Source organism: Protopterus annectens, chromosome 5.part1 (assembly GCF_019279795.1).
Source record: "Protopterus annectens isolate FY-2018-M chromosome 5.part1, PAN1.0, whole genome shotgun sequence".
Classification (NCBI taxonomy): Eukaryota; Metazoa; Chordata; order Ceratodontiformes; family Protopteridae; genus Protopterus; species Protopterus annectens.
In genome coordinates, this window is record NC_056736.1 from 91,209,197 (window position 1) to 91,235,869 (window position 26,673).

At 40.0% G+C, this 26,673-nt stretch overlaps 1 protein-coding gene across 1 annotated transcript in view; it reads right to left on the minus strand.

Annotated features, from left to right (window-relative positions):
- The window catches only part of MYCBP2 (MYC binding protein 2), a gene marked incomplete in the record, with an annotated part of 5,088,083 nt that overhangs the window by 4,173,770 nt on the left and 887,640 nt on the right, over positions 1–26,673 (minus strand). The window contains 1 exon segment of the mRNA XM_044072904.1: positions 11,302–11,506. Within this exon segment, the coding sequence (XP_043928839.1) occupies positions 11,302–11,506 (205 nt within the window).

Consider the following 26,673-nt stretch of genomic DNA (forward strand, 5'->3'; position numbering starts at 1 on the left):
TTGTATAGGGCTTAGTAGGTTGTTTTGGGTCATATAGGACATAATTTGGGATTGAATACATTTCTCCAAGATTTTTGATAGTGGGGACAGAATGGCTATGGGCCGAAAATTAGAAGTGTCAGTGTTTTTGCCTCCTTTATGGAGTGGAATGATAAAGGCGCGTCTCCATAGTGAGGGGACGTATGATTCTAGTATGGATCAGTTTATTAAGACAGAGATGGGAAGGGGCAATGCTGTCAGCAGACAATTTGAGGAAAGTTGTGGGTAGGTTATCTGGGGCAGGGGTGCATGGTTTGAGTTGAAGGAGGAGCTTCTTTATTTTTCGAATACCACACAAAGCTGGCCAGTAGTTCAAAACTAATTGTCTTTTATTAAAATACACAATATTTCTCTAGCGCCTCATCTATAAAAAGTCTTTAACAGAGTACACTCACACACAATAAAATGTGAATTTATATACTTTTGTGATTCCTAAATTATTTCATTACACAATAAAACAATTATTCAATTACAACTTACTTAATTTCATTACAGCAAATTCTTCCAAGTACATTCTTGATTCAAGCCCCTAGGGCTCATAGTAATGAAATTAAGTAAGCTGTAATTGAATAATTGTTTTATTGCGTAATGAAATAATTTAGGAAGCAAAAAAGTATATAAATTCAAATTTTATTGTGTGTGAGTGTACTCTGTTAAAGGCTTTTTATAGCTGAGGCGCTAGAGAAATATTGTGTATTTTAATAAAAGACAATTAGTTTTGAACTACTGGCCAGCTTTGTGTGGTATTCAAAAAGTTATCTGCTGATTTCTTTCTGTGGTTAATATAGCTTCTTTATTTTGCTTATAGAGACAGGAGAGAAGCTAAAAGTAGGAGATGGGGTAGTCAGATTGTGTGGAGATGTAGAGGGGTTGGTTGGGGGAGGAGGTTGAGAGTGGTGAGAGAAGCTGGTGGTGAGTTTAGCTATGGATTCTATGAAGAAGGTACTGAAGTTAGAGGCATTTTCTAAATCAGTAAGGTTTAGGTTAGGGGATGGATTATCCTTATTGCCTGGGTGGAGAAGGGAGGAGAAAGAGTCCCAGAATTTTCTTGGGTTGGATAGGTTTTCTGACTGAAGTTTATTGTAGTATGATTTTTGATCCCTGATGATTAGCTTTTTTGCAGTGTTACTGAGTTGTTTGACTTCTATTAGGACATGCGGTAATTTATTTTTGTGGTAAAGTTCCCACTTTTTGTCTCTTAGGTGTATGATTTGTTTAGTTTCTTTGGTTAACCAAGGGGAGGATGAAGTTTTAACTCTTAGTTTTTAGTGGAGCAAGGTTGTTAAGTAGGTTCAGGAAGGTTTTATTAAAGTAATCAATGGCATTGTCGAGAGAAGGTTTTTAAGGGTGACCAATCTGTTACTTTTAGGCAGTCTATGAATATTTGTGGGTTGAAATTGGAGAGGTTCCGAGACTGTACATAGTGGTGTAGCTTTTGAGAGGGAGAGGAGCGACAGTCAGCAAATACAGGCAGGTGGTCTCAGAGAGTCAGGAAATGTGCCAGTATCTTGAGATAAGGTAAGGATGAGACACTAAGATCCAGTCAATGATGGTACCAGTGGTTCCACCTTTGTTTGGCCTGGTAGGAGAGTTTACTTATTGGGTGTAGTTGTAGAGGTTGATATTTAGAGAGTGGGCTTCAGAGTTTATCTTGGCCCAGTTTATGTTTATGTCTCCTAAAATAACTTTCGATTTTTTATGTTAGTTGAAAACCAGGAGAGTATGTCTAAGTATAGGGATGTTGTTGCCTGGAAGAATACAGAGGGCAGCAATGCATATGGATTTGTTTGTTGAGTTTAAGGAGGGCAATAAAGAGTTCAGAACTGGAAAATTTAGGAATGGGATCAGTGTAGGGAGTAATAGTGCAGGAAGAGGAGTAGAGTATAGCTACTCTGCCACCTTCTTTTCTTGGGTAGCATTTGGTAGCCTGGTGGGAGAATTTCATTATTTTTCATATTAGAATTAAGCCAGGTCTCTGGGATAGCAACAATGTCAGGTTGGTTATGGGACAGCCAAGCGTGGAGGATGGGAATTTTATTTCTAAGGCTTTGGGCATTGATTGTAACAAAACAAAAATTCTTGGGGGGTGGGGGAATGTGGTAGATGGATATGAGAGTTGGGTGTGGCATTGGTAGGGCCAGGGTGGGGTGCATTTCCCCGGAGAGACAGTGAGAGCCTGTCTGGTACGAGTCTAATATAGTTTGTTAAAGCGGGTGGGTGCAGGTGATGATAAATGGTGTATCTGGATGGGTGTGGGGGGTGAAGGAGAAGAGGATGAGGTAGGATGGGAATTACTCTGAAACTAAATAAAAGGGTAGTGTTTTAAGAGTAGAGCTCATGGGCTATAGAAGAGAAAGATGGATAGGTAGTGTGCTTGAAGTTTGATGTATAGTGTGAAGGTAAAGTGTAGAAGTGTGATGCATATTGTGAAGGAAATGTATAAGGGGGCTATGAAGGTAGGTAAGACAGGAAATAATTGAAAGTAGAGTAATGATTATTATTAGATTAAAAAGAGTATATTGAAGTCTGAGACAGTGTGAGTAGGTTTAGTTGAGATTAGGAGGGTTGATGGGAGGGGTTGAAAAGTTGTGTAGGAGATTAGATGCTGTGGCAGAGGGGGAGGAGTTATTGATAGAATAAATACAGTAGGAGTGGGTGGGAAATGGGGGCAGGGTAGGGGAGTGGAGTGTGCCCACACCAGGAACGGCAGGCAAGGAGCATTTAAACAAAAAGCAATCAGTAATGTGGCAATGGGACTGTTCTGGAGTACAGTTCAGTGAAAGGTAAAAGATGTGGACAACTAAGCCAATTTCAGTTGTATGGATGGATGGGGGGGCCTACGAGAGCAGAAGCAGGTAGTAGAAATAAGACAGTAAGGGGAACTAAGAGCTTGCTATGGAAGTACAAGTCTAAAGTTTCAAAAACTGTCTAGGAGTTTGTGACTTTGGTATAGCCAAGGAGGTTATAGATAGACTTTTAACAAGGAAGGAGGAAGAAGTAAAGAGAAAGGCATGTACCAGCCATAGTATGATAAGAGTACCAACTTTGGTAGAAAGGAAAAGGAAAAAGGAGACAGAGAGAGAGCAATTAAAAAATAGAACACACGATATATGTATGTGTGTCTATGTATGCATGTATACTTAGCTGAGAGCCTGGTCTGACATGTCTTGCTTCGTACGTGGCAAACGAGATCGGAGGTAATATGGAGAGAGGCACTATGGGTAAGGACTTGGCTCGAGAGTTTTTTTGGCTGACCTGAGCTTGGTATAACAGCTGACTCAGTTCTGAGGACGGAACAGATACCCATCAGTAAGGAATGAATGAAGATTAGCAACATCAAATACATTATGTAAACCTAATGTTACAAGGAAACTTGAATGAAGAAGTGACAGTTTTGAATTTGGGCACTATCAGGAACAGGTTTAAGAAAAAAAAAAAGATCCAGAACTGTTCTGCAAGAATTTTCTTTCTTTGGCACTAAAAACATCATTCACTAAAACCCCTTTCCCAGCTGGGAAACAGGTTCTATCACATGGTAGAATAGCATTTGATAAAGGACAGGTAGAAACCAGAGTACGGGCTGAAGGATGAGGAATTAACCCCTCCCCCCAGAAAGTAGGAATTTCCTCTCACCGCCCTCTGTAACCTTGATGAATGGCGGTCGGAACTCATTTTTCTGAAATTATCTGTTGCCAAAGAGAAAAGTGGAGATCCAGACTTTCAGGAAGCAATAAGGGTCACCCAACTGGGGGGGGGCAGGCCCTAAAGTAGTCATTCTAATTTATCGACTGTCCTTGATTTTTTGAGTTTCCAGAATTCTTCTTGGGACCCTACTGTCATCTCTTCTTAAACTGCTGTCTTTTTATATTTTGCTGAACCTGTTAATTTTGTTTCTTACCAAAGGAGGACTTCGAAAAATCCACTGGAAAACTTGGAAAGGGAGGGCTGAAAAATCTTAGAGATTCCCTGAATCAGCTTACCCTTTTCATCAACCGTTTTGATCATCTCTGCAGCAGGGGGGCAAAAAACTAAATCATTATCCAAAGCAGAATTTAAAATCTCATTTTTATCACTGCCTGGGAAGGTCCCAGAATGAAGCGATGCAAACCTCCTCAAGACTGTACCAGTTTCCATAGCCCTTGAAGAAGTATCAACAGAGTCATATACACACACTGTGAACAATGAACAGCGACTTGAACAACAGAAGAAATTAAATTTAAAGTAGATTTTTTTTTCTTCACAAGAATAAACTGCAGATAAAACAGTCCTCATACTTTCACAATTAGAACAAACCTTAACATATGAGCTTGGCAATTCAAAATTCTGAAAATCAAAGTTGCATAAGCATATACCCCCCCCCCCCCATTTTTCAATAATCTTTCCATCCTTATTAGAGAGAGTCAGATTGGAATTACAGTAGAGAGCATCTATTATCCGAACGTCGATCATCTGAAACGTCAATTATTTGAACACAGTCTTCCTAAGAGTTGTGTCTGTACATACATGAGTTGCTTCTGTACTACCACGAGGAATTTAATGTTCATGGAATTATTTTGCTGCTTCACTTGTTCATTGCAGTCTATTTATAACAAGTGGTCATTGCAGTCTATTTATAACAAGTGGTCGATTCATGACATTTTAAGGTTGTTGCTTTACTTGTTAAGGGTGTATGTGTGTGTGAGCTGCATCTGTACTACTGTGAATTTTGTTTGTTGCTGCTTTGTTAGAATTTTGCTGCTAAGTTGCATCTGTACTACCATGCGAAACGTAACATTCACAGAATTATTTTGCTGCTTCATCTGTTTGTTGCTACCTACTTTGCTTTACTTGTTAAGGTTGCTGCAAGGGCTTTGTGTGTGTGTGTGTGTGTGTGTGTGTGTGTGTGTGTGTGTGTGTGTGTGTGTGTGTGTGTGTGTGTGTGTGTGTGTGTGTGTATATAATGCCCCAATTAGGGATAACTGGGGGTTAGCATTACTCAGGCTCAAACCCTGCACCTTAGGTACAAGAAACAAGAGCCTGAATTCTCTATCCCTACCACCACTTGTACTTCAAGGAGTTAAGTGCACAGCTCTCAAATGTCCAGACTTTCACAGAATGTCTGGAATTGCTGGCTCATATTTTTGGTCTGGTCCTCTTAAAATCTGTGTTTATCTGGCAAATAAGCGAGGACTGAATTCCCTAAATAATTACAGCCATTTAAGTTTCAGTCTTATCTTACATGGAACACAAAACGTTCTATTCTAGCAACTTTCTAAGATTATACAAGAAATATTTAAAATGTGTCTCTTGTTTTTGGGCCTTTGTCTTCCCCACCCCGTAAATGTTGGCTTTTTCCAGATTTCTTGTGCTGCAAAGTTGAGAGATATGGTTGAGTGTCAAGTGCATTTTACAAGGATCTGAGAATCTTCAGGGGAAGAGAAGTTTACTGCTGCTTATGCGAAGTCTGTTTACAATGTGCAACTGTTGTCTAGCAAATTATGCCCACTATTGTGCTAAAGTATTTAAAAGCATTGTTAGTAGCACAACAGGTAGTATACTTGCTTTTGATTCAGATGGCTGTGGGTTCTACTCCTACAGTATGTAGATGGATTGCTAATACTGTACTGTGCTGTACTTTAAAGGGGGTGGATATTGCAGTCCTGAGTATGTCCTCCTTTGGAGGCGATACCTAGCATCTATAAACGTTATCAGTTTGCCATCCATTCCCTACTGTAATATTACCAGCTTACAGTACCATTTCTTAATGTAATATAGGCAATTTATTCGTCAAGGGCAGCAAGCACTGAATTTATAGATGAAACACTCGTTTAATGTTCATCAAAAACATTTTAGAAGTTTTTTATCCGGTTCAGTTATACGTTTGATTACCTAAACAGTTGATTATCCGTACTACCCCAGGTCCCAATTAGTTACAGTAGAGAGTAGATTATCCAAACCAAGTGTTTAGCACTGGGATTAACTAAAGCTATAGCTGCTGGATCAGGTTTGGGAAGAGTGTATAAAAACCTAAAAAGGATCGAGGAACATATTAGCGGACTTTTTGGGGGGTAGCCAGCTGTCAGGAAAACTGCAGGAAATAATACACAAGTCTTCAAAAGATGACAGAATTGGAGGAATGGGTGCAGGTTCTGGAAATTCCTTCTGTAACAGCTCGTAGAATTTTCTGAGGGACTGAGAAACCTCAATGTTCTCCCACTGAAAACATTGGCACATTTTAGAAACGGTCTCAGAGAAGGAGAACCCCCTACAGGGAGACATCCAGAAACTGAGCTCTTCCCGGAGACTGAATGAGAAATCAGAGGAGAAAACCCTGTATATATCTGACCCTTCATCCTCCTGTCAGATTCAAAATCTTGAATCTCTTCAGGAAAGGAGGTAACCCTCTTTTACCAGAGACTACTCTACAAGAAGGATCAAAAGTCTAAATTAAACCCTTGGCCACACCCAGTAGACTACTTCTGTCTAAGAAAATTTCAGAAGTAGATACACGTTCAGTTTTCTGTTTATTTTTGACAAGAAAACTGGGACCAACAGTGTTATTTATGGCAGCAGCTTCTCCAGAGATGGGCACAACATTCTGACAGAACAGGGTTGTCTTCCTTGTTCCTTGCCCACTGAGACGACCACAACGGCTGCAGAGGATGTAGCTAACCCCCAAGTCCACAGTGGCTGTAGGTGCTACATCAGAATGATCGGGAGTAAAAGATGAGTGGTCTGCGGTACAACTACTGGCCACAGTACATGAATTCACTTATTAGACAACTTGGTAGCCTACTACGAAGGCGAAGGCTATTTTCTTTTTGTTTTTGTGGCATGATGGACTGACTGTGGAAATAACAGACTGATCCATGGTGAAGCCAAAAATAGTGCCTCTTTCCTGGGGAAAACGAGCAACAAATGCCAATAAAAATCATAAGCCTTTAAATGCCACTTTTTTCAAATACAAACACAATAAAAATCACTTGAAAACTCTTTGCCTGCCCCACAAGATAAAATAAACACAAATTCACCTTATAAAAAATGGTTTTCAGTTACTTTAAGCAACTTTCAAACTGACAGGAAAAAAGCGTTCTCATTTACAAATAAAGGACAGTCTCATGACAGCCTAATAAAATACAAAATCCTTGTTTTAAATAACTTTTCTGAGGAGGTAAGTATTAATATACTGAACTAACTTTTAATAAAACGTGTCCATTGTTGTCAGAAAGTCCTCCTATACTGCACAGCTTATAAACAAAGGGACTGCGGCTAGATCTATGAATGCCATTGTCCTCCTTTACTCAGCCCTCATTAGGCCACTCATTGAATATAATGTCCCCTTTGGCATGCATCTGTCCAGACACATGCAACACAAATGCTCACAAAGGTACTTTACTAAAAGTATACAAGACCTAAACAACATGTCCAACATGGACCAACTCAAAGTCTTATCACTATACTCGGTATCCTGCAAACTTGCTAAGAGGTGACCTGTGTTTGGCATACAAAGCAGCCTCCGACCCAATACTGATGGAGTTACTACACATAAGCAAGTCATACAGCATCAGAAATAGTTTATCTAGGGATCTAAACTTCTGCAACATCAGCAGAATGGTTTGGAGGGAAAGGTACATCTCTCAGAGAATACCACTGCTCTGGAACAGACTACCCATCCACATAAAACAAAGTTTATCCCTGTCTATATTTAAGTGCAACTTGTATCTATGGATGAAAAACTGAAAATTTATCCCAGGACTGCTCCCTGTACTAGCAATGGACTGAGGTAGCTCCTAAATGCTTTATCCCATACATGGATCCCCTCAAATTATCTATGGTGTGATCCCAGTTATTGATGTAAGTTTTTTCTCCCCAGAGGGAGCTTATCTGCCCAGCAAAGGAACAGTATAAGCCAACCCTCAATCCTCAAAAGCCTCAGAGGAGCGTACCCTTCGGCAACAGTAAACCTCAGAAGAGCTTGACACTCGAACTTGTCTTTTAGTCAACTCAGCTGAAGTTGCCAGCCAGTTTGGACTTGTGGAAGTTGTCCTGAAGCTTGAGCAGCTGTTATATGCTTGGCAGGATATATCCCATATAAGCTAAGGCTACTGCAGCAATATGAAGAACATCCAGAGTGACTGTGGGGGAGGGGGTTTAGAGCTTTGGGAAGCTGGCCGGTTGCTGTATTCTTGGTGCCATACAACCCAACGGCTACTGAAGCAGTGAGAATAATGAACACTACTACCCATATCAGTACAGAAGCAGCAAGGAACAAAAGTTAGACATAAGGAAATCTGAAACAAAAAGCCAGGAAAGGATACAATCAGTTAACTCTAAAATGCAAGCTCCTGCATTCAGACTCCTTGACAGTGGGACAGTGAGGTTATAAAGGATATAACCATTATGGAGAATCAGATTAGAAAAGGCAGGTGGACACAAACTGGGAAAAGCAAACCAGAAAGATAGCCCTTCTTAACCCTCAGCAGAACATCCAGGACAATGCTGGCTGTGTACCTGTGCAATGCTGTCTAAATCTGAATGCTTGCCTGGAATGCTCTTGCTTGATAACAAGTGTAAACTAAACTACGTAGGAAATGTATTGAAACAGTTAATTCAACATGGGTTTGATTGAGGAAAAGGACAGGGGTGTTGCTGAACCTTAGTAATGAATGACCAGGACTACATAACTGAAGTGAAATACTCTGAAGGTAACTGGTTTGAGAATTACAGTCAGGCCAACATGATGTTTATAGTTCAACACCTATAGGTTAAAGGTGTTAAGACTAAATGTGACCAAGTTGAAAAACAAACTACTGAATCTGATGGGAACGTTTGACATTTACATGAAGAGGCAGGAACTTGTCACTATTCTTCTACACGATCAGCAAGCAGTGAGACAGCCAGTTAGGAAACAAACTGCACAGATTCATGAAAAAAAAAACAACAGGAACAGTTAAAAGAAATTAGTCGTATCTCATTGGACTGGAAAACAAGGCAAAAAATGACTTAAATGAGAAAAAAATTATTTGCTGTACTAAGTGAGAGTCAGAATGGAAGACTTAACTGGCTTTGATGAAAACTCTTTGGATGTTCCCACCAGTATTATGTTTGGTTTTGCCTGAAAGGGAGGTCAGGTGTAAAAAGCCTAGGTCAACACTGAGTTTTTTTATTTGTTAAAACATCAAACAAGTGTTAAGTGGCAGCCAGGCTCTTAAGGTGACTTTCTTAGCATCGATGTCCCAAACACATAATAAGCAGGTTATGGTTGGAGACTAGATCATAATCCTATGGTGTTCCCCTCATTCTACTGTTATTCTGTCTCCATCTCAACAATTTTCGGACTGTGAGGCAAACTCGACTTATAAAATGTAAACTACTGTAGATTAGACAAATATTGCTCTTAACAGTTTTATAAATGATGACATTACCTTCAATTTTCTGTAACTAAGTACTTTCAGTATTTATTTGCCCAAATGGCTCTAGCCTCCGTCTGGATTCTAGTTTACCTCTCAGATTTTCTAAGACTTCTGAACACTCAATAGCAGCCCATCATCATCTCTTCCTAATACTATGGACTCCAGGTTTAAGTACAGCCTACTACTCAGCTTCACTGGTGCTGCCAGAGTGGGTCTTAGCAAGGTAAGCAGCAAGAAGGCCTCCAAATACATTGCATTTCAGAACTGTGTGGGTCAGCCTTTCAAAGAAGAAACTGAATGATGCAGCCAGCAAATCCTCATGAATCTTTATTTTCAAGTTAATAAGAGTATCATCAGTGACTATTTACATTATATAACTTTGCTTTTGTTTACCAGGTTTCTCCAACTGGGTTTAGTCAAACACCTTTTTCAGCAGATGCTTGGGGAGAAAAGCTCCAACATGTTACAAAACATTTTTAAACGAGCATTCAGTACTACATATGTACCAACATTAAGTAATATACATTAACAGTTATATGAAAAACACCAAATTCACAAAGACAAGAATAAACTTCAGAAAAAAACGTGAAAAAAAGACAAAATAATAATTGTCCACATGGTTCTGAAGAAGTTCGTTGTGATTAAAATGAAAGAAAGGCTTAACTTTTTATCTGTGTGGACAGTCATTATTGTCTTTTTTCACGTTTTTTTCCTGAAATACATTGTTGCACATACATTTGGTAATTAGATTAGATAAAATAAACGGAATTATTACAGCATAAAAGATACTTGTGCTTTCCCAGATGTCAAACACTGAGCACCTGAAGAGTGCATTAGTGGGTTTGTCAGGTAGATAACAGATTTTGTAATTAGTGCTTAGAAATTCAAAGAAATGGAGATGGATGGAACTAGGCAAGGTAAAACAAGTTAATGTTAATATCACAGTTAAGAAGTGGGTATAATGCAGGTTCATAAGTTATTGTAAGGTTTACATTACAAGCATACTGGTGGGGGCAAACAGTGTCAAAACTATGTACATGACTTGGACATATTAAAATTTATTGAGGTATTGGTTAGGACTGGCTGTGGGGAATAAGACGCTGAAAGAAGAGAAACAGATTGACAATATGGCAAGTTGAAGATAACAGTGACTTTATCCAGGAGATGTATACAAGCAGATTCACTAATTTGATAGGTGGAGTTTTAGTTGTGTTTTAAATGAGTTTGCATTCTGAATGGACAGCATAAAATTCTACTGGGAGAGTAATGTTGTATTAAAGTTAAGGGGCTGGACAATTTTCTGGCATAAAAAGAAGTCTGTGCAATGTAGCAATATGCCATAATCAATGTCTGCATTCCCTCAAAAAGCAACAACTTGGGTGTTCAGGCATCTTGCACAAATTACAAATTAGTATGCAGGCCAATGTGCTATCACCAGTGCATAGTGAGACTGTCTACTTTTTGTCAAGTTCTGCAGGAAATCAAGTGTTAAATTGTATAAAACTATTTAATGTTTGGCTGCAGCAGTTTATCTAATTATCACATTGAAATAGATCTACAAAGTACTAATCTATGGTCTACTTCAAAATATTTTTGATGCTCTAAACTCTAATTTCATCTGCATTAGTCAAAAAATATGCTTACCAATTTTAGTGGAAGAAAAGTAAAGACTCTTACAAAAATAAATTAAATATATATATATATATATATATATATATATATATATATGTATATATCATCCTCAAAGCCCAGCTTAATTTGTTACCTTAACAGTATGCAGCTGAGCAGTTAGCATGTGTGATTGGATAATAATAACCATAACACTTTACTGGCATACAACAATCATCAGCTGTGGTATAAGTAAACTTACTGGATTCCCCATCTTCGCCTTTACTAGCAGTGCCAGTGAAGAATACACTTCCATCTTCAGTTACAAGTAAAGCATGGGAGCCGTCATGTCCAACAGAGAAATGGCTAATCTTGGGTGACTTGGTGATAGGCAGTTCAACCCATTTTCCAGCTGAAGGGCCTCCCTGTTTGATTCCAAGGCTCTGGTATTTTCCAGTGTAATATATCTAAAACAAAACAGTAAATCCAAAGGTGATCACTGTTTTCAAAAAGGATAATTGTTTATAAAATAAACTAACACTTTACTTCTTGTAACAATTAATAAGACATCAACATTACCTCAGCCGTGAGTATCCAAAGTCTTTAACCCAAATTCCTAGCATCCTCTTCTTCAATGCAAACTTCTCTCATTCAAGAAGCCCAAATATTTACAGAGCACACTTCTAAATAAGCTTTAAGACATTATACAGCAGGTGTTCTATCAATTTTAAACACTTCACATTTGTTATATTAACTCTTCTGATATTACAGATATATTTTAATGCATCACGGGTCCTGAGAAGGCCAACTTTTTTGACTGGTATGGACACAGCCATCTGTCCACATATCAATACTAACTTTCCTTGGAAAGGCTCTTAATGGGGATTAAGAGATGACATGTATGGATCTACTGGTGTACACCGACTTATTTTATGTATTTGCTATGTGATGTCAAACTCCATGTCCTGTCAGTTCATCTTAGCCACTAGTATGCACCACTCATGCAAAACAGGAAACCATCAACTCCATCTAAGGTCTGTAACTGAGCTGGACCTTACAACATTCCTTACTCTCACATTCCGCTGGTTATTTTACTGCGAACCATGTAGAAATCTTACCTTCTGCTGTTCAATAATAGCCTCGCATCAGGCTTTGTGCCCACTGAATGGCGCACAGCAACAGTTATCCCACTCAACAAAGGGGGGAGCCACCACTGATCCCGGGAACTATCGACCTATTAGCCTGATGAGCCTGGTCTACAAGGCCATGGAACGTATCATCATGAAATTCAAACAAAGACATTGGTAACCTCCAAACTCTGGATCCCACCCAGTTCGGGTTTGTGAAAGGCATATCATGCCTCCTAAACCTGATTGACTTCTTTGAGGCAGTCACCAAGGCCGTAGATGAGGGTAAGGTGGTTCACACAGCCTATCTTGACCTCGCCAAGGCTTTCAACACCATCCCCCATTCTGGAATTATAACTAAACTAGGTATAAATCCCTACGTCACAAGATGGGTTGCCAACTGGCTCACTGACAAAACCCACACTGTAAAAGTTGCAGACTCCAAATCTGACCTCAAGGCAGTGACAAGTGGAGTGCCACAGGGTTCCATCCTGGGACCTCTCCTGTTTGGTATCTACTTCTCTGAAGTACAGGCTAACACAGAAGGCCTCTGGCTGACTAAGTTTGCAGATGACTGCAAACTAGGAGCCGTAGTAAAGTCCCCAAATGATGTGGACATCCTACAGAAGGGCCTCATTGAGACAGATGCCTGGTGTCAAAGCCATGGCCTCAAGCTCAATGCCAAAAAGTGCACTGTCATCCCCTTTGGTAAAAACTCTGTACCCATGAACGACCACATAGGCAGCAATCTACTTAACACCGAATGCGTGATAAGAGACCTTGGGACCCAGGTGGACAGTAGTCTCTCCTTTGATAGTCACATCGCCACAGTAGTCTGGAAGTGCTTCTACGTGGCACACCTCATCATAAAAGGGTTCTCATCCAGGAAAAAAGAGGTCATTGTTCCCCTCTACTCGTCACTCATTAGACCCATTATAGAGTACAATGCCCCTTTTGGAATGCACTTCACAAGACATCTGCAGCAGCTGGAAAGGCCACAGAAGTACATCACAAAGAGGATTACTGGCCTCAAACAAATGCCCTACACTGACCACCTCAAAAAACTCCAGCTTTACTCCATAGCATATTGCCTACTCCGATGTGATCTCTGCCTAACATATAAAGCTATGTCAAACCCAGAGCTGTTGGACATGCTACACCTAAAGAAATCCCAATCCCTCCAAGCTACATGCTCTAGGGACCTAAACCTTGTCACCACAATAAACACGACTGGAGGGATAGATTCCTGTCCCAGAGACTTCCTATACTCTGGAACAAGCTACCGATCTATGTCAAGCAAAGTTCTTCATTAGCACTCAAGAAAAATCTTGATGAGTGGATGGGAAATAGGAAATACACCGCGGGGATCACTTCTGTGTCTCTGCTGGACAGTGGCACATGAAAATAACTTTCTTGGGTGGCATAAGCTATGGTACCTTGCTGGCTAGATTTACGTAGGCCCTTGGGCCAATAGCCTAGCACCTACCTATGAACAAATGCTATGCAGGCTGGAATTTTATTACCAAAGCTGTCAGGGTCTTGCCTTTCTCTTTCAGGTCTTAGCTAGGATCACCACCAAATACAAAGGGTACTGGGAATGCCCAATTCACAAAAGTCATCTTGGTATCCTCTCCAAAGTCAGTAAACCTTGAATCCAGAGTGCTGGCCCAAATTTGTTCATGGTACATGGTACTCGGGTACAGCCCCCACATGGACTATCTTAAGGCCATGGACTGGGCCCTTAATTTCCCATTTGAGGTCCACCAGACAACTCAGCTACTATACAGAGCATTTAAGTAGATAATTCTCTTTGGAAATTAACTGTGTAGTTTACAGAGTTCAGTGTCCTGAACGGTAGTCTAGATAGTCTCCTGAAAGTACACTATAAAGGAACAAAGGGGGACAGCCACCTGCAATTTGCTTTTTAAGTTCCCATACAGCTTAAGCAAGCTTTTAGTAGTACAAATCTGGAGGAACACTGGTCAAAGACAAAGTAGGTTTTAGGGATGGAAAAGGCAACGGGATCTCAGTGATGATTCACTTAGAAGCAGTTAGACACTGTTAAGGGTGGATCCAGTCTAATGACTCTGGTAAACTTCTTTGAGTGAGTAACACAAGCCCTGGGACAGTGGTCATGCTGCCCATACAGCATATCCTGTCTTCACTAAAGCATTTCAGACCAAACCACACTCAACATAAGCTAAACGTGCTCCAAATTGCTCCCTATCCATTTAGGTAACTAGCAAACTGGCTGAAGGACAGAACCCACATAGCAAGGGTGGCAAATGCTTCCTCAAAGAATGGATGAAGGTAACCAGTGCAGTCCCTCAGGGATACATACTAGTGTCTCTGCTATAATTTTCTGATGTCCAAATCAAAAACTGAGATCTCTAACTTTGCAGACTACTGTAAACTGGGTATCATCCTCAAATCCCCATCTGAAATGCAGAAGTTACAACTTGAATTTAAACATGTTAATAGCTAGTACACAAAACTGGGCTAAAGCTAAAAGCCAAGAAGTGCATTATTATTACAGCTGGTAAACAATTCCTCAACCCAGCTTAGAGAAGAGACAACAACCCATTCCAAAATGAAGATGTTGTGAGACACTTTGAAACATTCCCATTCCTTTGATGATCATGAAATTCTTCTATGTGGCACAGCTGAATGCAAAGGGCATCTCCTCTAGATGAGAAAAAGTATTTTTCCCTCTTCTCTGATCAGGCTCATCAGAGAATACAATGCCACCTTTGGGATGTACCTTTCTAGACATATCCGGTAGTTGGAGAGACCCTAGAGGCTCCTAATAAAAAAATATTAGAGGTCTAAAAGATCTGAACTTCTATGAGAGGCTGGAGGCTTTGCTACTGTATTGTGTCCAACAGACTCTTTAGACATAATATGTGCCATGCTTTTAGGGAGATTAGGGATCTGGCAGTCCAAGACTTATTATATATCCACAAATGAAACAGCCCAGCGAACACTAGGACCAGAAATGTGAACCTGCATCAGCAAATAAATAGATCAGAGTGAAGAGAAAGATTTGTCATGTAATGACTACCTCTTCTATGGAACAAATGTCCACTCCAGAACAAGCTATGTGACATAATATCTTCCTTTAAAAAGGAGTGAGACAATTAGACTGGTATTATCAAATTTATCACCAGCATGACTGGCCTATTGCTCCTTGAAAATGGAGGTAAAGCCAAAGGGTGGGTACTGGAAAAGTGTAAAAGGCCACATGGCCTGGTTGCAATGTACTTTCTATGATTCTACGAATGTATGAAAATAACTGTGCCTGGTTTCTTCTGTTGTGCTGAAGTTTGAGCTCAGCCTGTGCATCCATCTCTTTGATTAGTTTTCCACTAAAGATGAGGTCTTCTAAACACCACCTTTACGTTTTTAACAGACTGGGCTTGTCTCCAGTTTGTATACAGTCAGAGAGAGTTGGCATTAAAATCCAAAATGCTGTCAAATGTCAGGTCTCCTACTGGACAAGGCCTGCTTCATAAGATTGCTTCAGCACTGTCATATTAAATCAAATACAGATATAGCAATGATCTCTGCTGTGTCCCTCACCCAAATAGACTGTTGTAGTGTGATGGAAGAGTGGCTTCAACAAGGTACGAGTAAGATTTGGGGGTCGCATGCCAAAAAGAGGGGGGATAGGAAAAAAGGTCTAAAACTATATAAAAACAGGACAAAGAAGGAAAGGGGTCTAGTTTCTGTTAAGTAACCCAAATGAAAAATGTTTTTCATTTCCTCCTATAAATCTTCCTAGAAGAAGGTCTTTGTGAAGCAGTAAGGGCACTGACCACTTCAGAAAATGAGTGACTGGTCCATGGCTATCAGTAGAAATGAAGAAACCATGTGGTCAAGTGAAGGGATTTAATGCCCAGACGAGGCTACCCACATAGGTGAAAATATGATGATGCTATGAAAAGAGACAAAGTCTTCTCTTCAGATGAGGCCACAACATGGGTAACCAAATCTGAAGGGGCCAGAATACAGCTATGAGAATGGCCTTGGCTCTACACAGTTTGGCTTTCTGGAGGAATCTACTTATGAGCAGCAATAGAAGAAATACATATAGGAGATCTGATGGGCAGTCCCTCCTGGATGAAGAAAAAAACTTTCACTGTTGGTGCTGAATGGTGAAGCAGAGTAATCACATCAGGGAAAATTTTTTTTGCTGTTGCCCTGTTAAATGACCACTCATGCAGGAGCAAGAACTGTCTGCTGAAGTTGTCCATAATCTCATTTAAGTCTCCAGTATAAGCATTACTATGAGGAAAGTGATGTGATGTAACAGCCCATTTCTGTGACTGGAGTTATTTAGTGAAATACCTGGGGGGCTGTGGTGAGGATGAATGGCAGGGCTCTGAATCTGTAATGAATGGCTCCAATCAGAAGGCACAGGAACCTCCTGGATGATTTAGCTATTTTGATGCATAGATAAAGCATACTGGAGATGCAACGAACACATCCAGTTACCTGCCTGTCAAAAAGTTAGGATGGACTGGGCTGTGACCACCTGCAATGACTTTCTTTACAAACTAACAAATTACTGAAGTTATGAATCGGTCTGATTTTGAGGTCTTGTACCCTTTCAGGCATCAAGGAGGAGGCAAGAGTAAAATCTGGTTCCTCTTTCGTCTGGTGGGACCTCTTGGATGACTATTTTTTGTAAAAGGTTGTGTACTTTTGTTGTGTCATCCTATTCTGGTATCGTGGATATAGTGACAGATAAGATGGTGGTTGCCTGGGAAATCTTAAAAATGGTATAAAGTAGCCTCTGGATTTAATCTCCCCTACCCATTTGTCCTGCACGATGGCCGCCCACATGGAAAGAAGCAGGGGAAGACGATACCCAACTGCCTCCAGTGCATGACAATCAGGGATAATCCTTGAAAGGACTCCCTGAACACTTGTTGGTGTGGACTACTACTGCCTCTTGAGCAGCAGTTAGAAAAGAAATCTCCTCTACCAAGGGTTCCTCTGTCATACTACAGCTTCTGATGGAACTTCTGGGATTTCTGAAACCCTAAGTTTTTTGCATCTGATTCTTCTGAAAGGCTCTTTGAGGGGCTGAAAACTTAAACCCAACAGCTGAGAGCTTTGTGCCCTCATGTTCATAATGCAACAGTTTTTTTTTAATAAAACAAAGAACACTCGTCATGGTAGATGTCCCACTGCAAGTAAGTTTGATAAATAATCCAAATAAAGCCAAGCAGCAGAGACAACCATGTAGCATCAAAAACACCAGAGATTCAGTTATAAAAAGGTAGAACTTTAATGTGTATACTGGTAAGCGCTTTCACTTGTAACTTCTTCAGACCATTAATGAAATCACATACTTTAACAGCTCTTTCTAATATATTCAAAAACAGCCATTCAAAGCTTTCATGCAGTTATTCAGTCACTAACGATAGTAAAGTTGAAGCAACAACGCTACAATAAGGCAACTCTGTGTTCATTATTGAAAGCAGAGTTATACTATGCATAACAAAAAGTGCATATCTAAAGATAAATATACACTAGTTTAGATAAAATACATATACTAATTAAAAGACTCAACTACAAGATTTCATAAAAATATATATATGTATATAATGTATGCATACGTAAAAATTCTGTGCAAAAATATTAGTACTGAAACATTTCATAACACTTCACATGAATTAAACTGATGAACCTGTCTAACGTAGATTCATTATGCACATCAAAGGTTCATAGGTTGGTACTAGGCTATCAGCCCTAGGGCCTATACAGGCCTAGCCATAACAATTCCCTGGCTATTTCTTCCCACACTATTTACTTCCCTGGATCCCTGTCTAACTGTTTATAGCTTAAGCCAAGGGCATTAGTCTAGACATCCCACCCTCATACAAACAAACAAATTATCTTAACACTACACACCTATAAACAGTTCACCTATACACCCCATCCCAGCAGCCCAAGATAACAGGACATTAACTTAATCTTGCTTCTGTCCAGCCTTTCTTCTCTTGTTATTCTGTAAAGCCTATATTTATAACAACTAAAAAAAGTTCATTTAGTTTAACATCTTTAATACATACAATGACTGAAGCAACTCCCCATATTTAAAATACCCTGATACACATTATATAAAACTGCTTTATCATACAAAATGTAGCAAAAATTCCATATTACCTAACCAAGTATAAGGAGCAGAAAACTCAGCTGACATGTAACCTCCTGGACTTCAGGATAGGTTTCAGGGAGGCTCTCTCATTTAATCCACTCCCTCTATCTGCTCTAAGCCTTAAAATCCATTTCATTTCCCTCCCTTCAGTACAATTTCTAATATCTCCTTCCCTGGCAAGGGGTATTATGATATCTATTACCATAAATTTAAAATTATGGTCTTCTCCTTCTGCCATTACATGCTTGGCAAGAGCATTCGTGGAGGATCTAACCCTGATGCCATACAGATGTTCCCTTATCCTATTTTTAAGCATCCTGCTGGTCTTGCCAACATAGAAAGACCGGCAGGTATCACATACCGCAAGATATACTACATGTGAGGTGGTACAATCTGCCAAAATTGTAAAGCTGTAACTCTGCCCTGTATCCGGGTGCACAAATTTACCACTTGGATCTAGGTATCTACAGTAACCACATTCTCTTATTCTTGTTACACTCCGTGGGGACATGGCAGAAGGCTCCTTAACAAATATTGAGTTGGAGTATAGACCAATCAGGTCTATGTCGAGTGGCGAAAGCCTACTGAACAGGTTTCAAGCCTGTATGAGGAACAGCAGCAATCCCCTCTTGCTATATGAGGTCCGTTCCAGTGAAGTGGCGTCTTCCGTGAATACGGTGGATGCAGAGATGTTGAGGAACGCGGTAGATAAACTGGAAGCTGATTCCCTTAAACTTAAATGGCTACAAACTCAAAGGCAGCATTTTGAGGTATGTTTATTGAGGAAAATCATACCTAGGGGGTTACATGTCTTGAAGATGCCAACTTATGGAGCTCAATACCCGGATCTAGTGGCTAGTTGGCAGAAGCTAAATGTGGAGGTAAGTGGAAAATATTTGAACTTGATCGAATACTTTAAACCAGAGGAGGAAAATTTAAGATAGCAATTCTAGAACAGCAAAAAGATATGTACAATAGATTTCCGCAGGTTGCAGTTGATCGTTTATTAGATGGGGTGTTAGACAGAGTTCTAGTCTACGAAAGAAGATTGCTTCAACAAAAAAGAAGCAAAATTGTTAGAGACACCAGAGATTTCCAACTGGGTCACGTTTTCACTTGGCCCAGGGCTGGGGACTCTGATAAATGCCCTATACAAGGAACCATTGGTGGTTTACCACCACGCCATACCAGGGGGCCAACATCTAACAGCAATTTAGCCATTAACAATGAAAAAGAACCTGAGGTCTGCTCTTTACAAACCATGAACATTGATGCAGAACCAACAGGTTCGATAGATGTACAGGTTCGAAGTAACTCAACCTGATGTTAGACCAAAAGTGCCATCAGCAGGATTAACAGGGGTATCTACAGGAAGTGTGACACAAGTTTTCAGCAGTTCCCCCTTCCAATTTCTGTGGAAATCGGGATGAGGAGGACCCGTTCAAAAAGCAGAGGGAGACAGAAACGCAAACACTCGGCAGAGAGACAATCCAGTCAGTCCCTCAAGAAAATGTGGAATCAGGTTGGGACTGTTTAGTCTGGAATATTTCGAAGCGTGCTTTAGACATTGATGAACTTTCTGTGTTAAATAAAGGACTTAGCTTTATTCCGACAAGTTATGGTAATTTAATAGATATTTTAATTGATGTCAAGATGTTCAGTACGAACATCATGTTAAAACTTGAGTTTGGTGATAGTAACAATGAACATTCATCAACTTTTAAAAAACCTAGCCTATATGTGTCAAACAATCCTTTATTAGTAGAGGCTTTTTATAAACTAGTTGAGGATGACTTGCATAAATGTTTAAATAATGAGAATTCTAGGAGAGGAGGGAATAAAATCAAATATAATTTGAGTTTTAAGGAGCGGAAAGCATTGAGAAGATTGCAGGATAAGAATATTGTCATTAGACCAGCGACAAAAATGGGCCAGTTGTAATTATGGACAGAGATGGCTACCAATGTTCCATGAAGGATATGCTTAGTGATTCCAAATACTATACTGTCATTAGTGATGTACAGGTTAATCCCCTGAAGCACAGGATCTATATGATGTTGGATGATATGGTCAAAAGTAGCCACATAACTCTAGAGCTATGTAGATTTCTAGAAGTAGAGTACCCTGTGATACCTATACAGGGTTTACCCAAGGTTCATAAAGATGGGAACCCCCCCCCCCCCCCATGAGACCCATTGTCTCAGGTAGGAGTTGGTGCACAGAACCTTTTTCACTATATGTGGAAAGGTTCCTACGGCCAGTACTAGATTTAAATCCTGTGGTTCTGAAGGACACTAGGCAGTTTCTCCTGGACCTATATAGCTTTACTAGTGATCTAGATTTGGGTATGAATTTACTTTCTAATCTTTATTGACTGTTATTCCCACACACTATTTAATTAGACACAGTGAGTATGGGGAAAGACAAATAGATTTGATAGGTTTATTCCTGGAGGTTGTCCTTGAGAACATCACCTTCCTGTTCGACCAGGTCATGTATTTACAGCATGATGGCGTGGCTATGGGCACATCCTGTGCCAATAGCTACACCAACATGTTCCAGGCCCTTTGGGAGGAAGATCAGTTGTTCTCTATGGATGCCTTCAGGAGACATATACCCTTTTATCGTTGTTTCGTTGATGATGTCTTTTTTATTTGGACGGGGGCCACTGATCAATTAAACACCTTCATTATGAATATGCATAGCATGACTAATTATTTAAAGGTTACGATGGCATTCTCTTATTATAAACTAGAATATTTGGATGTTTATGTTGAAAGACTAGAGAATGGATTTATCAACACAGGAGTCTATAGGAAGAAAATGTTACAAGAACACCTTCCTACCTAGATGCAGTATGCACCCTCATTATACATTTAAGAACATAGTCAAAGGGCAAGGAATGAGAGCTTCCCGGCTAAATGCATCTGATATGGGATTCCGCTCAGAGCTGAATACCCTAAAGGAAAGACTAATGAAGCGAATCTATAGTAGTGTTGAGATCAATGATGGGTTATATGAATTAGGTTCCCTTAGACAAGGGACAGCCAGCCCTTAATTTTCCAATAGATTTGAACATGATACAAGGAGCATCCCTGTGACTCACTCTAATGAGGTTAAGATACCCATGTTCTTCACTACAGATAATAAGACAGTTTATGATATAATCAGTAAGCACTGGGGGATATTAACTACCAACCCTGATATTAAGAATATTGTGGGTGACATACCAAGATTTAGGTTTAAGAATAAACCCAACTTAAAAAGGATTCTTTGTCAACCCTTTGATAGGCATGACTCTGGTTATAAGCAAGGGATGGGTACACTTCCTTGTGGAGAATGTGGTTACTGTAGATACCTAGATCCAAGTGGTAAATTTGTGCACCCGGATACAGGGCAGAGTTATAGCTTTACTATTTTAGCAGATTGTACCACCTCACATGTAGTATATCTTGTGGTATGTGATACCTGCCGGTCTTTCTATGCTGGCAAGACCAACAGGATGCTTAAAAATAGGATAAGGGAACATCTGTATGGCATCAGGGTTAGATCCTCCACAAATGCTCTTGCCAAGCATGTAATGGCAGAAGGAGAAGTCCATAATTTTAAATTTATGGTAATAGATATCATAATACCGCTTGCCAGGGAAGGAGATATTAGAAATTGTACTGAAGGGAGGGAAATGAAATGGATTTTAAGGCTTAGAGCAGATAGAGGGAGAGGATTAAATGAGAGAGCCTCCCTGAAACCTATCCTGAAGTCCAGGAGGTTACAATGTCAGCTGACTTTTCTGCTCCTTATACCTTGTTTAGGTAATATCGAATTTCTGATGTGCATATTGAATCTATGCTAGACAGGTTCATCAGTTTTAATTCATGTGAAGTGTTCTGAAATGTTTCAGTACTAATTTTTGTGCACAGAATTTTTACGTATGCATACATTATATACATATATTTTTTTATGAAATCTTGTAGCTGAAAGTCTTTTAATTAGTATATGTATTTTATCTAAACTAGTCTACATTTATCTTTAGATATGCACTTTTTGTTATGCATAGTATAACTTTGCTTTCAATAATGAACACAGAGTGCCTTATTGTAGCGTTGTTGCTTCAACTTTACTATAGTTAGTGACTGAATAACTGCATGAAAGCTTTGAATGGCTGTTTTTGAATATATTAGAAAGAGCTGTTAAAGTATGTGATTTCATTAATGGTCTGAAGAAGCTACAAGTGAAAGCGCTTACCAGTGTACACATTAAAGTTCTACCTTTTTATAACTGAATCTCTGGTGTTTTTGATGCTGCATGGTTGTCTCTGCTGCTTGGCTTTATTTGGATAGTTTATTTTTAATGTTTTGCCCAAACAAGCAAGTTCTGCCAATAGCAGCATTGATGTAAACCACTTTGAAGTGTACCTCAAAATCCATAAGTCACAACCAAGCCTATCCATGCCCGAACCAGCTGCTCTAGCTCTCCATTCACTGCATTATGTAACAAATGTATGGCCAACAATGACAGCGTTAATGGGTACTGGGTCTCCAACTGTCTCCTCAGGTCACTCACGGGCAACTGTTTCAGAATATCTGTTGTTTCATCAGTGAATTCACTCGGAGAAGGAATGGCTAGATTTTTCTTAAGGCTTATAGAATCCCACCAAAAAAGAAACAAGAATCTTAACACGTCTTTCCTCAGCAGAGGTCCCATGACAGGGAATGGTTAGATTTTTCTCAAGGCTTATATAAAGTCATCTTATCTTTAAAGCCTCCTTCCTTCCTTCAAGTCTTCTCCAGCCCCTCCACCTTTGAAAAAGCAGAAAGATTCCTCTTCGAGGAAGAGGAATCTGACTCAGATGAGGACTCACTGGTCTATTCTATTCCTCCCAAATTCTTTCTCCTGGGCAATTAGCCACTGATGATGAAGACACACCATCACCAGATTGCCCATTGGAAGACATTTCCTTTGGGAAGACTATCTCCAGGATAATGCAACACCGAGTGGGACATTAAACAAGTGTCTGATGTACAGAAAATATACCATAAATTACTGGAAGTGGGGTCCCCCAAGCCTTCAGTTGTGCCCCCCAGTTTTGACAGCCTTTGGATGATTCTGCTCCACTTCCTCTAATCCAGATTCATAGCCACCTGCTCCTAAAAAACAGGTTCCACAAAATGCCTGAAGACCACATTTCCTGTACAAATATTCAGTAGAAGACCCCCCAGTTTTCTCTCTGTTTATGAATAAACATGTCAAGCTCATCCCCATGCTCAATATGCTGACATCTGGCAGGGACGGCAGAGCCATGCACAGGTATGGAAGAAAGGCTATCCCTCTTTAAAGCCAGTAACTACCAAACACACATGACTAAATATTTACTATCCATTTTAGGAAACCTAAATAATTTTATTTCTCTCTGACTGGGAAAGTCTGACTTTCAGTGGAGACCCAGGGAGAAAAGCTCCAGCATAATTACATATTTAGTTTACAACATAAAGTTACATTCTTTGTACAGTTTTTTTTTATGGAAGTAAACTATGTATTTAGGAACATAGTACTATTCAATACAGTTACCACAAAAAATACAGTGCATGTTACAGTAGGGAGAAGTCTAGCAGCATTACTTATACAGTAAACTCTCAGTTAACCGGCACCCATGGGGATTGGTAGATGCCAGACAACTGTAGTTTGTTTGCTTGAGAGTTACTATTAAAAATAGGCCTGACTAATTGTACCCTATATACCAGTGGTTCCCAAACTTTTTCAATTCTTGGCTCCCTTGCTGAATCCAGGTTTTACCAAGGCGCTCCCCCGGTGGCACGCATAAAGTGCATATTTCATCTATTTATTTATTTGACATTTGTTTAACGAGGCTGCCCGACTGGACTAGGAGACCTGGGGAGAAAAGCTCAAAAGTACAATAAAAAGACAATTACCAAAAAAAGTGTACATTCTGCTTAACAGCATAACACTGATCTACTATGGTTGAGTGGTAAGCAAACCTAATGGCAACCTTATTAACTTTAAGTTTATAAGAGCAGTATTTAAAATCTGTCCCTATTTGGCTCTGTCCAGCATACCTCTCAACTGTATAGATTTTTGCAGAATGTCCAGATTTTTGCCTCATATTTTTGGTCTTTTTCTCATAAAATTGTTTTCTAGCAGATCATTGAGGATGAGGTCAGAAAATAATGACAGACAGTTGAGTTTCATACTTCATACCCTTCAGAAAATTCATGGTAATGCAAAACCTGCATTTCTGCCAACTTTCTAAGTTTGTGAGAGCAGTACATAAGTGCCCCTATTTTGTGCCTTTGTACCCCTCCTCTATTTTTGGCTTTGTCCAGATTTCTTGATCTAAGAGGATGAGAGGTAAGAGCCCAGTGGTATGGTCCAGACTTACACTGACCTCATTGCTGCCAGGGATCACTCTCACTCTTCACTCTCTCCCCCCGTGACACACACACACAGTCTCTCTTGCATTCATGCACGCATTCACTCACACACATTGCTCTCACACTTCCGATGTCTCACACAGTCACAGTCACTCCCTCATTCGTAACCTGCATTCATTCACACATCGCTCTCACAGTCTGTCACACCCACATGCCACATACCCACTTACGCATTCATTCATACATCCCTCTCACTCTTCCGATCTCACATACACAAACACAGTTACTTCCTCATTCATACCTGCATTCATTCACACATTGCTTTCACTCTCCCGATCTCACAAATACACACACAGCCACTTTCTCATTCATACCTGCATTCATTCACACATACACAGCCTCATTCATACCTGCATTCACTCACTCACACATCGCTCTCACTCTCCTGATTTCACACACTGCCACCTCTTCATTCATTCCTGCATTCATTCACACATCGCTCTCACTCTACCCATCTCTCTCTCACACACACACACAGACTCTTTTGCTTTCATGCACACATTCACTCACACACTCAGACAGGCACATACACACTCATACAGGCACTCACTTACCTGACGGCCCAGTTCCAAGTGCTCCATGGCCAGGTACTGGTCTGCGGTCCGGTGGTTGGGGACTACTGCTATACTTGATGCCAGCTCTGCTAAAAAGCTACAGTGTAGGTCTAGACTTAAGTCCATACCACCAAAAGAAGAAGCCGCTCAGTATGTCCAGCTGCCCAAAAAAATCCTGTAAGCACAAGTGAAGTGACGTACTGTTTATTACAAAAAACAAGAAATCACATAAAGCGCTTTTCGTCAGGCCACATAGGTCTAGACTTAGTTCACCGCAAACTAATAAGCTTAGCTGCAAAGGAAACTGCAAACTGTTCTCAGTTTATTTTGCAGCTAAGCTTATTAGTTTGCTGCACCCCTGTGAGGAAGCAGCAGCTCCCCAGGGTGCTGCGGCACACACTTTGGGAACCCCTGCCCTATACTATTTGGTTGACTTGACTTGTTCTCTAGGTTGGGGAGAGAGGAAATTAATTCCTATCTTCTTTTTTAAAACTCAAACTCTAAAAATGTAACGTATGTTTTTGCGGTGGGAAAACAAAGTGCAACACATGAAAATTGCACTGTATTTCTTCTATATTTTTGATGGTTGCTTGGGAGTGCTGGTTGCTTTATTTCCAGTTAGCTGAGAGTATACTGTATAGAGTAAAATTTTATACATTTTCAGATGGAAGTAAAAAACATTTTTGTGTTAAGCACATAAAAGCACAATTTTTTGATGCAGTTACAGTGTGGAATTAAGTTCTAGTAATATACTTTAGTGGGGTAGTAATAGTGTATGATGTAGATGGAGTTGAGAGGTAGATGAACTGAAATGCAAAGCATAAGGAGGAGAGAAACTGTCTTGCATTAATAAAACTGACATACTTCAGTACAAGAGGGTTGTGTAGGGAGAGTTTTCATTTTAAACAGAAAAATACATTATTAGAAATGCTAAAGAGAGAAGTCTTGGAATGATTATATGTTACTGCTTGTTAGAAATAAAGTTTACTGGAGGGTTTCAGAGGAATCACATAAGAAAGGCTGAGGACCCGAAAACCTTAGGGGTGGTGATATCCTCATCCTGGTGATGAACAAGAACATAACTAGAACCGGAATAATTTCCTGGCTAAATTTGAGGATTCTGAACTTGTCTCTATGTTCTAAAATGCCACCTAAGTAGCCAGACATTTCATTAAATCCAGCTTTGATGCTGCAAAGACTTTCTCTAGGGTTGTGGCCACCGGTTCCGCCATGCATAGGTTTGCTTGCCTTTGCCTTTAGTCCTTATCAGAGGATGTTAAGGTCATACTTCTGAACTCTTTCCTTTTATGGACCTCATTTTTGGCTGTTCTGCTGCTA